General features: G+C 40.1%; 1 protein-coding gene and 1 long non-coding RNA gene across 10 annotated transcripts in view; one reads left to right on the forward strand and one right to left on the reverse strand.

Moving 5' to 3' along the window:
• Nucleotides 1–15,879, forward strand: part of nav2a (neuron navigator 2a) — a 201,212-nt gene that overhangs the window by 125,717 nt on the left and 59,616 nt on the right. For 7 of the 9 annotated variants that reach the window (XM_058089756.2, XM_058089757.2, XM_058089753.2 and 4 more), the window contains 4 exons: nt 3,765–3,837; nt 4,476–4,719; nt 4,880–4,936; nt 8,778–8,911. In XM_058089756.2, the coding sequence (XP_057945739.2) occupies nt 3,765–3,837; nt 4,476–4,719; nt 4,880–4,936; nt 8,778–8,911 (508 nt within the window). Of the gene's footprint in view, nt 1–3,764; nt 3,838–4,475; nt 4,720–4,879; nt 4,937–8,777; nt 8,912–10,961; nt 11,033–15,879 lie in introns of those variants that run through there. The other 2 variants (XM_058089754.2, XM_058089759.2) reach the window with 2 other exon arrangements.
• The window catches only part of LOC144901589 (uncharacterized), a 229,652-nt gene that overhangs the window by 43,315 nt on the left and 170,458 nt on the right, over nt 1–15,879 (reverse strand). The window lies entirely within an intron of this gene.

The raw sequence follows: 15,879 nt of genomic DNA on the forward strand, positions 1-15,879 counted from the left end.
CACATAGCTGGCCAAACACATGCCTGCAACAGAAGAACCAACAGCGTTCGTGGTTTCTCTCGTGTGTATAGATTCTATATACATATACTATATAGATTCTATACACACGAGAAAAACCACGAACGCAGAATCTTAAGCAAAGATTGATTTAAGCTGCTTTTGTATCGATATAAGCAGACCAAATTGGCTGGCAGGAGATGAAAAGGGCATCCTAGTAACCGGATTATCATAATAACCGGGTATCGTACTAACAGAACTAATTATATCATAAAAGACTAGAAATTTGCCGGGAAATGAAAATAGTATCGTAATAAGTAGTAATTCGTTATAACCGATATCGATATAACGAGACTTTACTGTAGTTGAAAAAAATAAAAAATACACTCGTACATGAGGCTTAAAAACTGGCTGCTCGTTTTCATGACAAGTGTTTTTTTCTACAGTGTGAATATGGATCATTATATAATATTGTCTTCTATACTCATCCCTTCAAAGACACAAAGAAACTTGGAAACTAATGTTTTTGCTGCAAAGTTCTCATGAAAATCTACTTTTATGCTTACAGTAAATAATGATTATGTTTGATATACTGCCCAAGTGGATGCTTTTACTGAGAGCCCCATCACTAGTTCGTTCTTTCAGCCACCCACAGTGACTTTGTGTTTCTTCAGACTAGAGTGAGGGTGTTGATGTGACAAAAAACCACACAGAATGCCGCATACACAAACACATGCTGGGTTTCTGCTCATTTATGTCCTATCCCATAAAAAGAAGATAACATACAAAGAACATGACACAGTGTAACCTTTTAGGTCAAGCACAATCTGGGATGCTTGATGCTTGCAAGTGTGGAAATTCACTAATAAACTGACTGCAGCAACCCCGTATGAACTTTAGGTTGCAGTCCTAATAGGCTTTAAATAGCAATACAGTAGTGTATGTGTCGATATTTCAAGCTGCAGATATAATTATACCAAGAGGCGGGACGAGAGTTCATTTCAGCAAGATGGACTTGAGCCTGACATTTAGTTGGAATAACAAAATGATGCATTAAGAGGGCTTCAGCCTTGATGGCTTTAAAAATATATATTTTTTGGTTTGTTTGTTTGTTTTTTTGTATAGCTGTTATTTCTTCAGTTGGTTCATACTCTACATTCTTCCTATATGTATGCCTGGGTCACATCGGCAGACAGCATATGTCAGCCACTCAAACAGCTGCTCTGGGGTCAGAGGTCACAGACTGCAAGCACGGGTCACGTTGCCGATACAACTCACTTAGGAACCCACTTAGTCAACCAGCCCAACACGAGTTCTATGAGTCAGATAATAAAGCATCACAAGATGATCAAATAGTAGGAAGTGTGTGTTACTGTGGAAGTGGGATAACCAATTGCAATACAATAAAAGTACTTAAGGCGGTCCTGCTAATTGGAGTATAGCATGCACTGTATGTAGGATTATGGGATAACATACCGCAAATATGTGTGTGTATGTAAATAGTGCTATAAACAAAATGTAGTAAAGCCAAAACTATGAGGAAATGTTTATTTATAGTGCATTCAGAAAATATTAAATTCACTTTTTTTTTGTTTTGTTATGTCAGAGCCTCACTCCATAATTGAAAAATTCTGTGCACAATATCCCATAATAACAATGTGAAAGAAGGGTTTTTTTGTGTGATTTTTGAAAATGTATTAAAAACTAATGTGCATGGCAAAAGCTGTTGAATCGTTGACATTTGAAATGTGGAATGATTGTAGGAATAGTTTTGTAGAATGATTGTAGAGATAGTTTGGAAGATTAGCTCAGCTGAACTTCTGGAGAAATAGTTGAATGTTTTAAACTTAGAATGGTAATACCTACCATGATAGTACTAAGTGTTTATATATGTGCCTACCCATGAAAATGAAAAAAATGCTAGTATGCTAAAATTAGTATGCTAACATGTTAACGTTAGCATGCTAATAACAAGCATATATTGCTATTTGTTTTCATACTTTGTGTTTACAAAAATACAATACAAAAATGCTAGTATGCTCACGTTACCATGCTAACAATGCTAACATTACCATGCTAACACCTAGCATGATAGTACTAAGTGTTTATATATGTGCCTACCCATGAAAATAACAAAACTGCTAGTATGCTAAAATTAGTATGCTAACATGTTAACGTTAGCATGCTAATAACAAGCATATATTGCTATTTGTTTTCATACTTTGTGTTTACAAAAATACAATACAAAAATGCTTGTATGCTCACGTTACCATGTTAACAATGCTAACATTACCATGCTAACACCTAGCATGATAGTACCAAGTGTTTATGTATGTGCCTACCCATGAAAATAACAAAAATGCTAGTATGCTAAAATTAGTATGCTAACATGTTAACGTTAGCATGCTAATACCAAGCATATATTGCTATTTGTTTTCATACTTTGTGTTTACAAAAATACAATACAAAAATGCTTGTATGCTCACGTTACCATGCTAACAATGCTAACATTACCATGCTAACACCTAGCATGATAGTACTAAGTGTTTATATATGTGCCTACCAATGAAAATAACAAAAATGCTAGTATGCTAAAATTAGTATGCTAACATGTTAACGTTAGCATGCTAATAACAAGCATATATCGCTATTTGTTTTGATACTTTGTGTTTACAAAAAATACAATACAAAAATGCTAGTATGCTCACGTTACCATGCTAACAATGCTAACATTACCATGCTAACACCTAGCATGATAGTACTAAGTGTTTATATATGTGCCTACCAATGAAAATAACAAAAATGCTAGTATGCTAAAATTAGTACACTAACATGTTAACGTTAGCATGCTAATACCAAGCATATATTGCTATTTGTTTTGATACTTTGTGTTTACAAAAATACATTACAAAAATGCTAGTATACTCACGTTACCATGCTAACAATGCTAACATTACCATGCTAACACCTAGCGTGATAGTACCAAGTGTTTATATGTGCCTACCCATGAAAATAACAAAAATGCTAGTATGCTAAAAGTAGTATGCTAACATGTTAACGTTAGCATGCTAATAACAAGCATATATTGCTATTTGTTTTGATACTTTGTGTTTACAAAAATACATTACAAAAATGCTAGTATACTCACGTTACCATGCTAACAATGCTAACATTACCATGCTAACACCTAGCATGATAGTGCTAGTGTTTAGATATGTTTACCCATTACCCAAGTGGGCAATGCCGGAGAAATGTGGACGCAGTTAGAACTCTGTAGAGCAAAGGAATTTTGCATTGCAGAAGATGATGAGAAGTTTAGAATAGCACGAATGTTCTCGGTTTGTTGAATGAGTTGACGTTAAAATGGATTGATTCGGTTGAGATATGTGGCAGCAGTAGCAGGTTATTTGTTTTGTGGAAAAGTGCGAATTTTGCCCCCCCCCAAAAAAAAAAAATAATTGTTCAGTATGTGCTTTAGGTTACACCTGTGACAATTAAAGGTCACTAAAATGTGCTGTTGACGGTGTTTTGTAAGTGTTACCTGGTGTGTTTGCCAGTTGGTAAACTTTGATTGTACAATGAACCACTTTCAGTTACTCTTATGATTTATTGTTTTATTTAATAGTGCCATTGCAAAGGCCACTGGCAAAGCATGTGTACGTTTATGATGCTGCTCTTGCACAAGTCGACAGAGCTCTGCTGTCCATCTCACATTCAAATTACAACACGAAAACTGCAGTTTCTTACAGGTGTGTGTTTTTATTCAGATTGAGAACATCGACGTGTGCCTCAGTTTCCTGGCAGCCAAAGGAGTCAACATTCAGGGACTGTCTGCAGAGGGTAAGCCTCATTTTCCTGATTGAATAACAGTTTATGTTTATAGTAATGCAGAGCTCTACGTTAAAAACAAAAATTACTTGCCCATGGGGAATCCTTAAGGTGAGAACTACTTGCCCGAACTTGCCCCATGTAAAATGAAAAGACTGTCATAATGATATCATCTAATTTTTGTGGCATCAAACGAATAGTTGAAAGCACATTTTGTATGCAAATTCAGTATATTTGTTTTCCTTCCCGGGTGGCACGGCGGTCTAGTGGTTAGCGCGCAGACCTCACAGCTATTCAATTCCACCCTCGGCCATCTCTGTGTGGAGTTTGCATGTTCTCCCCATGTGTTGGTTTTCTCCGGGTACTCCGGTTTCCTCCCACATTTCAAAAACATGCTAGGTTAATTAGCGACTCCAAATTGTCCATAGGTATGAATGTGAGTGTGAATGGTTGTTTGTCTATATGTGCCCTGTGATTGGCTAGCGACCAGTCCAGGGTGTACCCCGCCTTTCGCCCAAAGACAGCTGGGATAGGCTCCAGCACGCCCGCGACCCTCGTGAGGAAAAAGCGGTAGAAAATGAATGAATGAATGAATGTTTTCCTTCCCCTTACAGTATTTTGATGCAATATGTTGTCTGTCTTACCCTCAGAGATCCGTAATGGCAATCTAAAAGCCATCCTCGGCCTCTTCTTCAGCCTGTCCCGCTACAAACAGCAGCAGCAGCACTCCCAGCGGCAGCAACCCCAGCCCGGCCTCACTCCTACAGGCCACCTTCGGAGTGCTCACCCTCCCCTGAGCCAGCAGAGCAGCGCCCCGGCTCAGCTCAACCAGTCTACGCATGGGACTCCTGCCCCCGCAGTCCAGAAAGCAGCGCAGGCCGACATGCAGTCCAGGTGAGGCTTAGGGTTGGAAACTGAATGGGTGCAATTTTTCTCTCTCTTTGTGGAACCCAAGTCATTTGGTCACATCTGTCTTCCTGCTCGCACTTCTTGTCATATATAACTGTCAACCTGACCTCTACTCCTCTTTCGCATATCTTTTCTTCCCCTCCAGGATTGGCTCTCAGAGTAAACTACTCAAGTTTTCCCTCGGTCAGAAAAAGACCTCTAGGTCAGCGTCATTCTCTTGTGTCCTTGCTCACCCTCTCTTTCCTTCCCACACCTGCTATCCTGTCCCATTCCTGGAACTAGTAATGTAATCATTGCCCCTAATCATGGACAGCATTTCATTTTGTATCGCTTGTTATTTTCCTGTCTGTGGTTAAGGGCAATCTACAGCACGAGCACTATCTAATATGCATGAGTGCTAGTGTTATAGTGATAAGAGGGAAATCTCGGGGCAACGTTTTCAGACTCCTCTGTCTGTCTAGCGACATGCCTCATTTAGCCAGGTTGCTAAATGGGCTGTGGAAGACCTTTAGATAACCCTTCAATAAGTGTGTGTGTGTGTGTGTGTGTGCTTGTGCATGGGGTGGGAGGCACACACCCATATAATGCAGCATTAATTATTAACTGAGAGCGTCTGTACCATTCACAAGGTGTGTCATTCAAAATCAGATTCTGTTTTTTTTTTTTTGCATTTGCAAATGTTTCCGCATGCCCAGCCATACATGGGAGTATGTGTGTGTGTTTTGGTTTTGGTTTTTGCATGCTCCTCACCCCAGATTTCTGCATTGCACCTGCTGCAAACAACTGCTGTGCAAAATAATGTGGTTACTCCATCTTCTGGTCCACATGTGTAACTACAAGACTTTGGTACCCCTAAAGTGTTCTTACTGAAATGTAGGTATTTCAGAGAGAAAATACTTTATTATACTATATATATATATTATGATTTACATATTTAGCTGCTTGGATTGGCATTTTTGTGCATTTTTTGTTTGGTAATATTTGTATTGTTTGTGTGCACAAATGTAACACAGGCAGCAATTTTGTTGTTTTGCGTTTTGTTTCAGGCTTTTTCTGTGTGTTTGTTGTTTTTTAATGTTTTTTCGGGGGGAAATGATTTTAGGCCACTTATTACACCTTTGATGATAAACCATATGAACTTGCAGGCAGGGGCTTTGTCAGACAACGTGAAAGGCACATCGGAAATGAGAGTTTTATTAGGAATTCATAAAATTCTTATCTGCATCCGCCTGGCAGTCTCTGAATGACAATGATGCTGCTGGTGAATTAGCATTTCATTAAGTTCCTATGGGCTCAGGCTAGAGAGACACCTTTGGATATAAAGGTGTGAAAATCGGTTTGAAGATAAATACATATCTATTCAGCGTCTTGTTTATTCTTAGTCTTTGGGGAAGGAGCAGATATTTTGATTATAAGCTTAGCAACTGATAAATATTATTTTATTTCGAGGCCAAGTAAATCAACAATCAGGTTTTCCAAAAAAAAAAAAAAAAACGCATTTATTAAAAACAGAAAAATAAATAAACTTTGCTTTGGTTTCGATTTTCTACAAGAAAAGCTCTGATAAAACATTCCACTGTTCTCATATATCTTACTTTTTATTTTTCTACACACAATCAGATGAAAAATAAATAAACGAATCAAGAATAAAGAAAATCAATCAGTAATAAATAAATATAATAATAATAATAAAACGGCAAATAATAAAAACGTAAGAAACCACATATAGTTGGTGGGTAGACAAATAATTTTTTCAGATTAAAATGAACAAAGCATTATTAGAACCCTGTAGACATGACAAAACACGACTATAGTCACATTTATACTCTTTTTATTTACAACATATTGCTCAACTGCAGGGTCTTGAGACACATGCTAACTCGCAAACTAGAGAGCTAGCGACCTAAACGGTAGCCTTCAAGTTATTTCCTTTAAACTTAAATAGCCAAAAACTTACCACTTCCACACGGATAGGGAGGATAACTATTAACAGTTATTTAACCTTTAACATGAACATTAATCAAACGTAATAATTTTTTCTGGGTACATGATACCATACAGCATCCATATCAAACTTGCACGGGCCGCACTAACATTAAACTTTCATATCAAGGCGGGGGCCTCAAACTAGTGTCCTGCGGGCCACATTTGGCCCGTGGGCCGCATGTTTGAGACCCCTGCTCTAAACGCTCAGTTTCAAAAGGCGTGGTAAAAATGTCCCTTTGTGATGTCACAGAGGTGTGGACTTTATATGGTTCATACTTAGTAAGCACTTGTGACCAATCACAGTGGAGTGGGCATGCCCGCATGGGGGGGGCGAGAGTGAAATAAATTAAAACAGACCGTTTTGGTAGAACGCACAAATCAAAGGAAATACAGCTTGAACAGGTACAGATTCTACAAAATCTAAAATGTTTTCTGCGCAGGTTATTGTGTGTAGCTGCTCTATCGGAGAACACAACTCAATACAAAGGGTCGAAAAAAGAGCATTAATAGGTCCCCTTTAACTTTCACTCTGTCCAAACATTTTATTGCCATATTTTGGGTGTACTTGAATACTTTTTTTCATTCTTGCCTGCATTGTCAGTGGATGCAGAAAACACCTATGTCCGACAAATGCCGCCTTCCTCCCCCTGTATTTTTATTTCAGTGCATCTACAGTACCTGCATGCTCCACACTTTGACTGACTTGATCCTTGTTTTTGAGTTTATGTTTGAATATACTTTTAGAATGATAATGTATTAATGGGTAGCTAAAAAAAAATTGATGCTATTAGTATTGTTTTTATTGTGGGAATGTTTTAAATGTGTTAAATACAGTGGATTTCCTCATACTGGCAAGTCAGCATTTGCATTACAGTAAAGTCTTGTTATATCGATATCGGTTAAAACGAATTACTACTTATTACGATACTATTTTCATTTCCCGGCAAATTTCTAGTCTTTTATGATATAATTAGCTCCGTTAGTACGATACACGGTTATTATGATAATCCGGTTACTAGGATGCCCTTTTCATCTCCCGCCAGCCAATTTGGTCTGCTTATATCGATACAAAAGCAGCTTAAATCAATCTTTGCTTAAGGATTTCAATACCAAAAAAGAACACGGCGAACGGCTGCTTCCAGTCAACTTTATTTTTCACACTTCCACCACCAGAGTGCAGCACACACAGCGGAAAACACCCGTCCCTCGCGCCTACCCCTCCGGGTGGCAACACCTTCCCTATCGATAGTTCCGGGGTGAATTATGTCCCGGTAACCGGTAATCACTACAGCGTAAGTTTATTTTTATTTACTGTAGTACAAAATGTATTGTAGTACAAAAGCATGCTAGATACGCAATCCATGAACTCAAGGAGAAAATTACATGCCATATCAAAGATCCGCCCACTTTTAATGCAGTTCGGCGCAGGATCGGATATATGGATAGTCCGGTTATATCGGTATTTTTTCCGACTCCCGAGAATATCGATATAACGAGACTTTACTGTATTTTTATTTGTATTCTCAGAAATAGGCAGTTTTTTTATTCTCATTCACCCAAAGTAAGTATACATATGTGATCATACAATTATGATGTTTTTTTGGAAAGCGTTGATATTTCGTTGCTCTTTGTTCAGCATTCCTTGAATGCACCATAGTTACAAAAGTGACACCAAAGTGAAACTTCCATACATTGGTGTGAAAAAGATTGATTGATTGATATCTATCAGTCTGGAAAAGGTTATAAATCCATTTCTAAAGCTTTGGGACTCCAGTGAAGCACAGTGAGAGCCATTACCCACAAATGGTGAAAACATTGACCAGTCATGAACCTTCTCAGTCAACCTAAATTACCCAAAGAGTGTCTAAGGAGGGGTACACCCTGTAAAAGGTGGGAATGTACTGTATAGCTCTTCTATTTATATAGATTTAAAAAAAATGTTTTTTGCTTGCCGATTTTTAGTCTCAATTCAAAGCAAATGGTGAGGGTTTTACCCTGCTTATTAATTTCTATATAATTACTTCTGTTTTCTCCTGTACACTTTCATTCCCGATCAGACTTCCTGGCCCCACGGCGAGGGTGTCCACTGCAGGCGGTGACATCACTCCGAGAAGCTCGCTCAGTGGTACTGGGAACAGACGCAGCCAGGCCTTCAGTGACAAGACCAAAGCCAACTCACAGGTGAACAAAGGTAGGCAAGCATGTGGTGCAAATCCACAATCACTGAAGCTCTGAACATCGTCATCTCTATATATTTCAGTCGACTTTTACCAATACTCCATTATGTCTTGTAATAGAAATGGTCATATACTGGAAATGAAACATAATTGCATAGAAAACAACCAAGAATACTCATGATAGGCATGACATTAAAATTGTTTCACCCATTGAACCATTTGCTGTCATGTACTGCATATATTTCAAACTTCTCTGACCCAGTTTTATGAGTTGGACACATGTGACCGTGCTGTTGCATACACAGTGAGTGGGTTTGCAGTATATTTACTTGAACTATTGTTTAAATAACTTCTGTCACCGCTGAGTAGACCAAGACTTTATATAGACTGTGTTAGTGTTCACGGTCTAAACTCATTACCCTGTATTAGACACTAGCGGTTCTGACTCTGGATGACTCTGGATGTTAAGGGACTGCCTTGGCTGACATGTCTCTTCAATATTGCGTGGAAGTCGCAAACAGTATCTTTGGATCGGCAGGTAGTGGTCCCCCTCTTTAAAGAAGGGTGACCAGAGGGTGTGTTCCAACTATAGGCGGATCACACTCCTGGGAAAGTCTATTCCAGGGCGCCATTGGTTGAACCTCTGCTACAAGAAGTTCAATGCGGTAGGAACACTGGACCTGCTCTACGCCCTTGCTGGTGGGTGCATTGGAGTTTGCCCAACTGGTCTTCATGTGCTTTGTGAACTTGGAAAAGGCATCCGACCGTGTCCCTTGCGGCATCCTTTGGGGGGTGCTCTGGGATTATACGGGATTGGTTGCATTTGGTCCTTTTACAACCGGAGCAGGAGCTTGGTTTGCATTGCCAGCAGTAAGTTGAGCTAAGGTTTTGTTCATAATTGCGGATGATGTGGTGCTGATGGCCTCTTCAAGGAGGGTTTGCATCTGAGTGTGAAGTTTCTGGGATGGGACTCGGCACCTCCAAAGGCCATGGTCGGAAGAGGTTGGAGTGCTTCCTCCGGGTTGGGAATGAGGTCCTGCCCCGAATGGAGGAGTTCAAGTATCGCGGTGTCTTGTTCACAAGTGAGGGAAGTTGGGAGCGTCATGTCGATCGGCGGATCGATGCAGTGCCTGCAGTAATGTGGTTGCTGTACTGGACCGTCGTGGTGAAAAGGGAGCTGAGTCGGAAGGCAAAGCTCTCAATTTATCGGTCAATCTATGTTCCCACACTCACCTATGGTCATGAGATTTAGGTCGTGACCGAAAGAACGAGATTGCGGATAAATACAGAGAGCAGCCAGTTGAGGTGACTGGGGCATCTAGTTCCGATGCCTCCTGGATGCCTCCCTGGTGAGGTGTTCTGGGCATGCCGTGAATGATGTGATGATGACCTACTGTTGGCATGACACAGGACTCACTTTTTCTTCTCCAGACAAGCTTTTTTCTGGATGCCCCAAACAATTGGCAAGGGGGTTCATCAGAGAAAAAGGTTTACGGTGCATGCAGACGTCTGCGTGCTACACCAACTTTCAGAATCAGTCCATAGGCTTGATGGACTTTCTTGGACACCCAGACTCCTTCTACACAACAATTGAGCCTCTCTCCTTGAAGTTCTTGATGATGCCAGTTAATTAATTTTAATTTGATCATGATTCATAACATTCTGGAGGTCATGCAAATTGATATCATAAAACCTGTTGGAGCACATTTTGTGCCGTTCTCAAAATTTTTTGCCAAAACCTTTAGTGGTCACACATGTATCAATGTAGGTCCATTTGTTTTGGTGAGGATCTGGATAAAAGAGGTAATTACAAGAATGATTACAGTTGAAATGATATTATAAGTATTAGATTAAGATAGAATAGCTTCCCGGATTTACCCTGCAAATTACCAGAACCAACCTTGAACGTCGGTGAAAGCTGCTCTGTTAGCTTGTTAATACTAGAGCAGCATGTCTGATTGGCAGCACTAGGATGATAATAACCGGTTGCCCCCCCCCCCCGACATGCTGCCAAGTCCCTCCTCCTTACCATAGCACACCACTCCTCTCAATGCCTGAGGATGTGTGGTCATTGTTTGGCACTGTGCTGTCCATCCTCACTCTGCTCTGCTTGGATATCTTGCTGCACTCAAGAGGTTTGTCCACTAGCACTTAAACAAAAGTTCTTTTTTTCATGTGCAAGTTAGTGAGACAGGTGTTTTTTAACCGTTTGTAACTGGTTGAGTCAGTTTTACCGGTTTGTTGAAGCGGTTGCAACATTTGCTATTTATGTGTGTACAGAGCAGCTCCGTATAGGAATATTGCAATGAGTAGTTCATGCCTCATGTTGCTGTTGATATCGATATGCATCTTGTGAGGAAGTGCTGCTGCAGGTTGAGCTAAAGAGACACCTGCAGCTTGCATTGTGTGTCCATCTCAGATCTGTGACATTGGCTCTGACACCAGAATGGACTCACTCACCTTACGGCTGTGCATGAGTGAAAGCGACCTGAATCTTCTCTTCTGTTCTGCATGAACATGAAGTGACAGAGTCCGGGGTCACAAAGAGGAGTTTGTGGGGCCATGCATTTGTGCATGCGTGTGCATGTGTTTTAATTTGTTAAGCTGTTTCCCTTGCAGAATGAATAGCCTTCTTGATAGGCTGTAGCATCACTGTTTGCGTTTATTCATGTGGAGAAACTCTTCAAAGTTTTTTTTTTTTTTTCCCATCTTCACACAAAGGCCGCCTGTCTTTCTCACTTTTTGGGGCACAATAACTGAGCGGCGAGAAGGGGGAGGTCAAGCCAGCATTTGAAATGTTGTACGTAATCAAACACCTGCAGGCAAAAGCTTTTGTTGTAGTTAACATGTAAATGCTAATTAATTAATGAATTGTGTTATATTTTGGACAAGTTTATCCTTACAAATTAAATTTAGGAAAGACCTTTTTTTATTTCCCACTTTTTTATTTTGCCTTTGCTTTTAAACACATTATGATGGGACTGTCTGTGTAGCTTGTCTTTAAAACTACTACTGTCCAGTAGATGGCGATGCGTCATACCTGGTCTCCCAGAGAATAAGAAGTCGAAGCAGGAGGGTCTGTTGTTGCAAGCTTATATTTAGGCAGTATTCAGACACATATACAGTAAAGTCTCGTTATATCGATATTGTCGGGAGTCGGAAAAAATATCGATATAACCGGACTGTCGATATATCCGATCCTGCACCGAACTGCATTAAAAGTGGGCAATAATGCACTCGACATGTCGAGCAGCTTAAATCAATCTTTGCTTAAGGATTTCAATACCAAAAAAGAACACGGCGAACGGCTGCTTCCAGTCAACTTTATTTTTCACACTTCCACCACCAGAGCACAGCACACACACCGATTCCCGCACTTCCTGGTTCACAGGTCATGCTCAACCACCCCCACATAGCTGGCCAAACACATGCCTGCAACAGAATTGCAACCAAATTGGCTGGCGGGAGATGAAAAGGGCATCCTAGTAACCGGATTATCATAATAACCGGGTATCGTACTAACGGAACTAATTATATCATAAAAGACTAGAAATTTGCCGGGAAATGAAAATAGTATCGTAATAAGCAGTACTTTGATATAACCGATATCGATATAACGAGACTTTACTGTAGATTGTCTTTTTCAAAAAAGCAAATGTTTTTGGGTATTATTGGAGACTTTTAGAGACCCTAACACAAGGCTGTCCAAACTTTTTTCAGCAAGGGACACGCCAAAGAATGCCAGGGCTATTTTCAAACATTTGTAAAAATGTTGCTAAAATAATAATATGAAAAGACAATAATCAATATTAAAAATGTGGCTGCAATTGTTTATGGTATTGTTTCTTGGATTGTAAAAGTCCCACCGTCTCAAACCGTTTTGCGGTGAACCAGTGAGACAAGCCAGTGTTACTTGTAAGATGCACACATAATACACTGAACTAATAGTGAGGAAGTCACTTAAAAAATGGGTAAAAATATACTTGCAGCAAAATATAAACAATGAAATTATTTCTTTCTGTCAATGTATCAAGATATTATTGCTATTGTGAGCTGTGTATCGCATGTCGTATCATGAGATATACCCAGGGATTATCACATACTACAGTATTAATTGGCCCTGTACCCTAGAAACCGCCCATGAATGATACGGGAAAAGGCCGAAATGATACTGTGTCAAAGCCCAGGGCAGTGATACTGATAAAATATAGAGTTTAACCATGTCCAGTATCAGCCCCCGTAGCTGTCCACTCAGAGCGCGCTGCTCTGGTATCGTGCCTGTGAAACAACCAATCAGAGAACAGTGCACAAGTCACCAAAAAACCCAAACTTGATTAATGGAACTTTAATTGTCCGACATTGATAAGATAAGACTGTTGATAAAATATTATTGTTGTAATATTTTTGCAATTATTGTGTTTACACTGTTTAGATATACATTAGATATACAATACATGTAATAAACTGAACATTTTCTGGGAACAAAATGGTCTTTTGATTAAATAGTATGTTATAATAAGCTCATGATTAAATAGTATGTGATAATAAGATCATCACATGGTGTGTCTGGTATCGGGCCCAGTATCATGACACTTGGGGGCATGATACCAGGCCTGATACCAGGCCTGATACCAGACAAATCATGTGATAACCTATAATTCCTAGCCCTACTCCCAATACTTGATGCGTCCCAGTCTCCGTCAGACTCTACCTCCAGCGGCTCTGAGGTAAATTAAGTTTGAGACCCCTGTTGTACATTCTGTAAGAGTGCAACCTGTGTAGAAGTTGGGCCTTTTTCAATCAACATCCGGACTAAAATACTTGAACTTATTGTCTCATGATCAACACAACCACGAGAGGAGCCGTGCTGCTTGTGATGTCTAAACACTGTCAGCTAACGCTAATGCATTTACTCCTTGTGTGCAAAACTGGTTACATAGTTCCAAGGTTGTCATTGGAGTTCTGGCCTTCAACCTTGCAACGGTATTGCAATAACACATGATCAAACACACAATCCCTCAGTGCTAACCTTGAAATGCACGTCCATGTGACACTTGGACATGAAATGACATGGTTTTAATATGCAGAGAGACACAAGTATGACAGGAGGGCAAAGGAAAGTGCTTTGAGTCTGCTTGGGTTGTTTTCCCGAATGTGTTGATGTTATCGGAAGGCCGTGAGAGAAGAGACCCGCCGGACTGACCCTGACACCCAATGAGAGGGCGGGATGTGTTTATACGACTGGCAGGAAGCGTTGTGGTGGGCTGACGCTCTTTTGCCACCAGCTTCCCCTCCTCATTTTCAGCTCATTATTTTAATTTCTAATGAGTGCTGTAATTAGGCAGTTAAGTTTTAATTCTTCCAACATGTTCCAAGAAAAGACCACTCCACTCGTTTCTGGCTTTTCTTGCCCCAGGCTATACCCGGTCATTAGGTCATAGACCAATCGTGTGATCGTATAACCATTCATTCATTCATTTTCTACCAGTTATCCTCACGAGGGTCGTAGGGGGTGCTGGAGCCTATCCCAGCTTCGGGCGAGAGGCGGCTTACACCCTGGACTGGTCGCCAGCCAATCACAGGGCACATATAGACAAACAACCATTCACACTCACATTCATATTTGGAGTCGCCAATTAACCTAGCATGTTTTTGGAATGTGGGAGGAAACCGGAGTACCCGGAGAAAACCCACGCATGCACGGGGAGAACATGCAAACTCCACACAGAGATGGCCGAGGGTGGAATTGAACTCGGGTCTCCTAGCTGTGAGGTCTGCGCGCTAACCACTCGACCACCGTGCAGCCCCATCATATAACCATTCTTTACAAAGAGTATTTTTATAATAGCTAGATAAAGGAAACCTGTTGTGGGACAAAAACAAATGGAGAAATTATGACAGGAATCTCTTTCCAAACGATCTTCATTCCAAAAACTATTTTTGATAAAGTCGCCAACCTAAGCAGCATTGAGAAAACATACAATTCAAAGCTTATTTTCACCCTAAAATGTTCATGTTTTATTTCATCACTCAGCTTTAATTGGTCATCATCATTCCTGTCACATGATCCTTATCCTAAATTTACATTTGCCATTCACTTTGACTTCACAATGTAAGTGAAGACCATTACTTAAAGGGGAACTGCACTTTTTTTGGAAATTTGCCCATCATTCACAATTCTTATGTGAAACATTAAGACATATTTATTTCCCTTCTCTGTTCATTCTAGCGCGAGAAAACAAGTTTATATCAGCTTGCTAGCAACGGGTATCATGGGAAATACTTATTTTGCTGGTAAAGCAAAGCCCTAAAAAAAAACAACGACAACAGTGTACCATTAGCATAACTGACTTGTATATTAACCGAGATACAGCGATGTTATTATTGTAGCAGATTGTTAACAGAACTAGCATAAGTATGTGTATCAATGCGCCTCGAAAATACGTTTCGGTGGTGTTTTAAATCATTAAAATACGGCAAGATACTGCAACTATTACATGTTATCAGTGTGCGTGGTCATGCATGAATACAGCATGCATAAACCTTGCAATGTTGTTAGAGGGTTTCAAAGTCGAAATGACAGCATTGTAAGCTAGCTGAAATTAACACGTTTTCTTGTGTTATAATGCACAGAAAAGTGAAAGAAATACATGTTCATGTGAATGATGGGCAACATTCCTCAAAAAGTGTACTTCCCCTTTAAATGCTGCATATGGCCAAGTGTGCTTGTCCAGTGTTCTCTGTACTTAGCTGCTTAACTGGAGCAGTCCTTGTCACTAGTTTCAGTTCAGTCATGACAACAACCATTTGGACCCCCCCCACACTGTTCCACGCTGACTGGCACTGATGATGAGCCCATTCATGGCGAGCACAGACCAACCTCTCTGACCCACATCAAAGTTCCACTCATCCGAACCTGCCCTCCCGGTGCTTTTTATTCCCCACTGCCTACTCCATTATCACAACTGCTCCTCTCATTCAG

The sequence above is a fragment of the Doryrhamphus excisus genome, linkage group LG13 (assembly GCF_037039965.1).
Source record: "Doryrhamphus excisus strain RoL-2023G ecotype Guam linkage group LG13, RoL_Dexc_Guam_v1.1, whole genome shotgun sequence".
NCBI lineage: Eukaryota > Metazoa > Chordata > Actinopteri > Syngnathiformes > Syngnathidae > Doryrhamphus > Doryrhamphus excisus.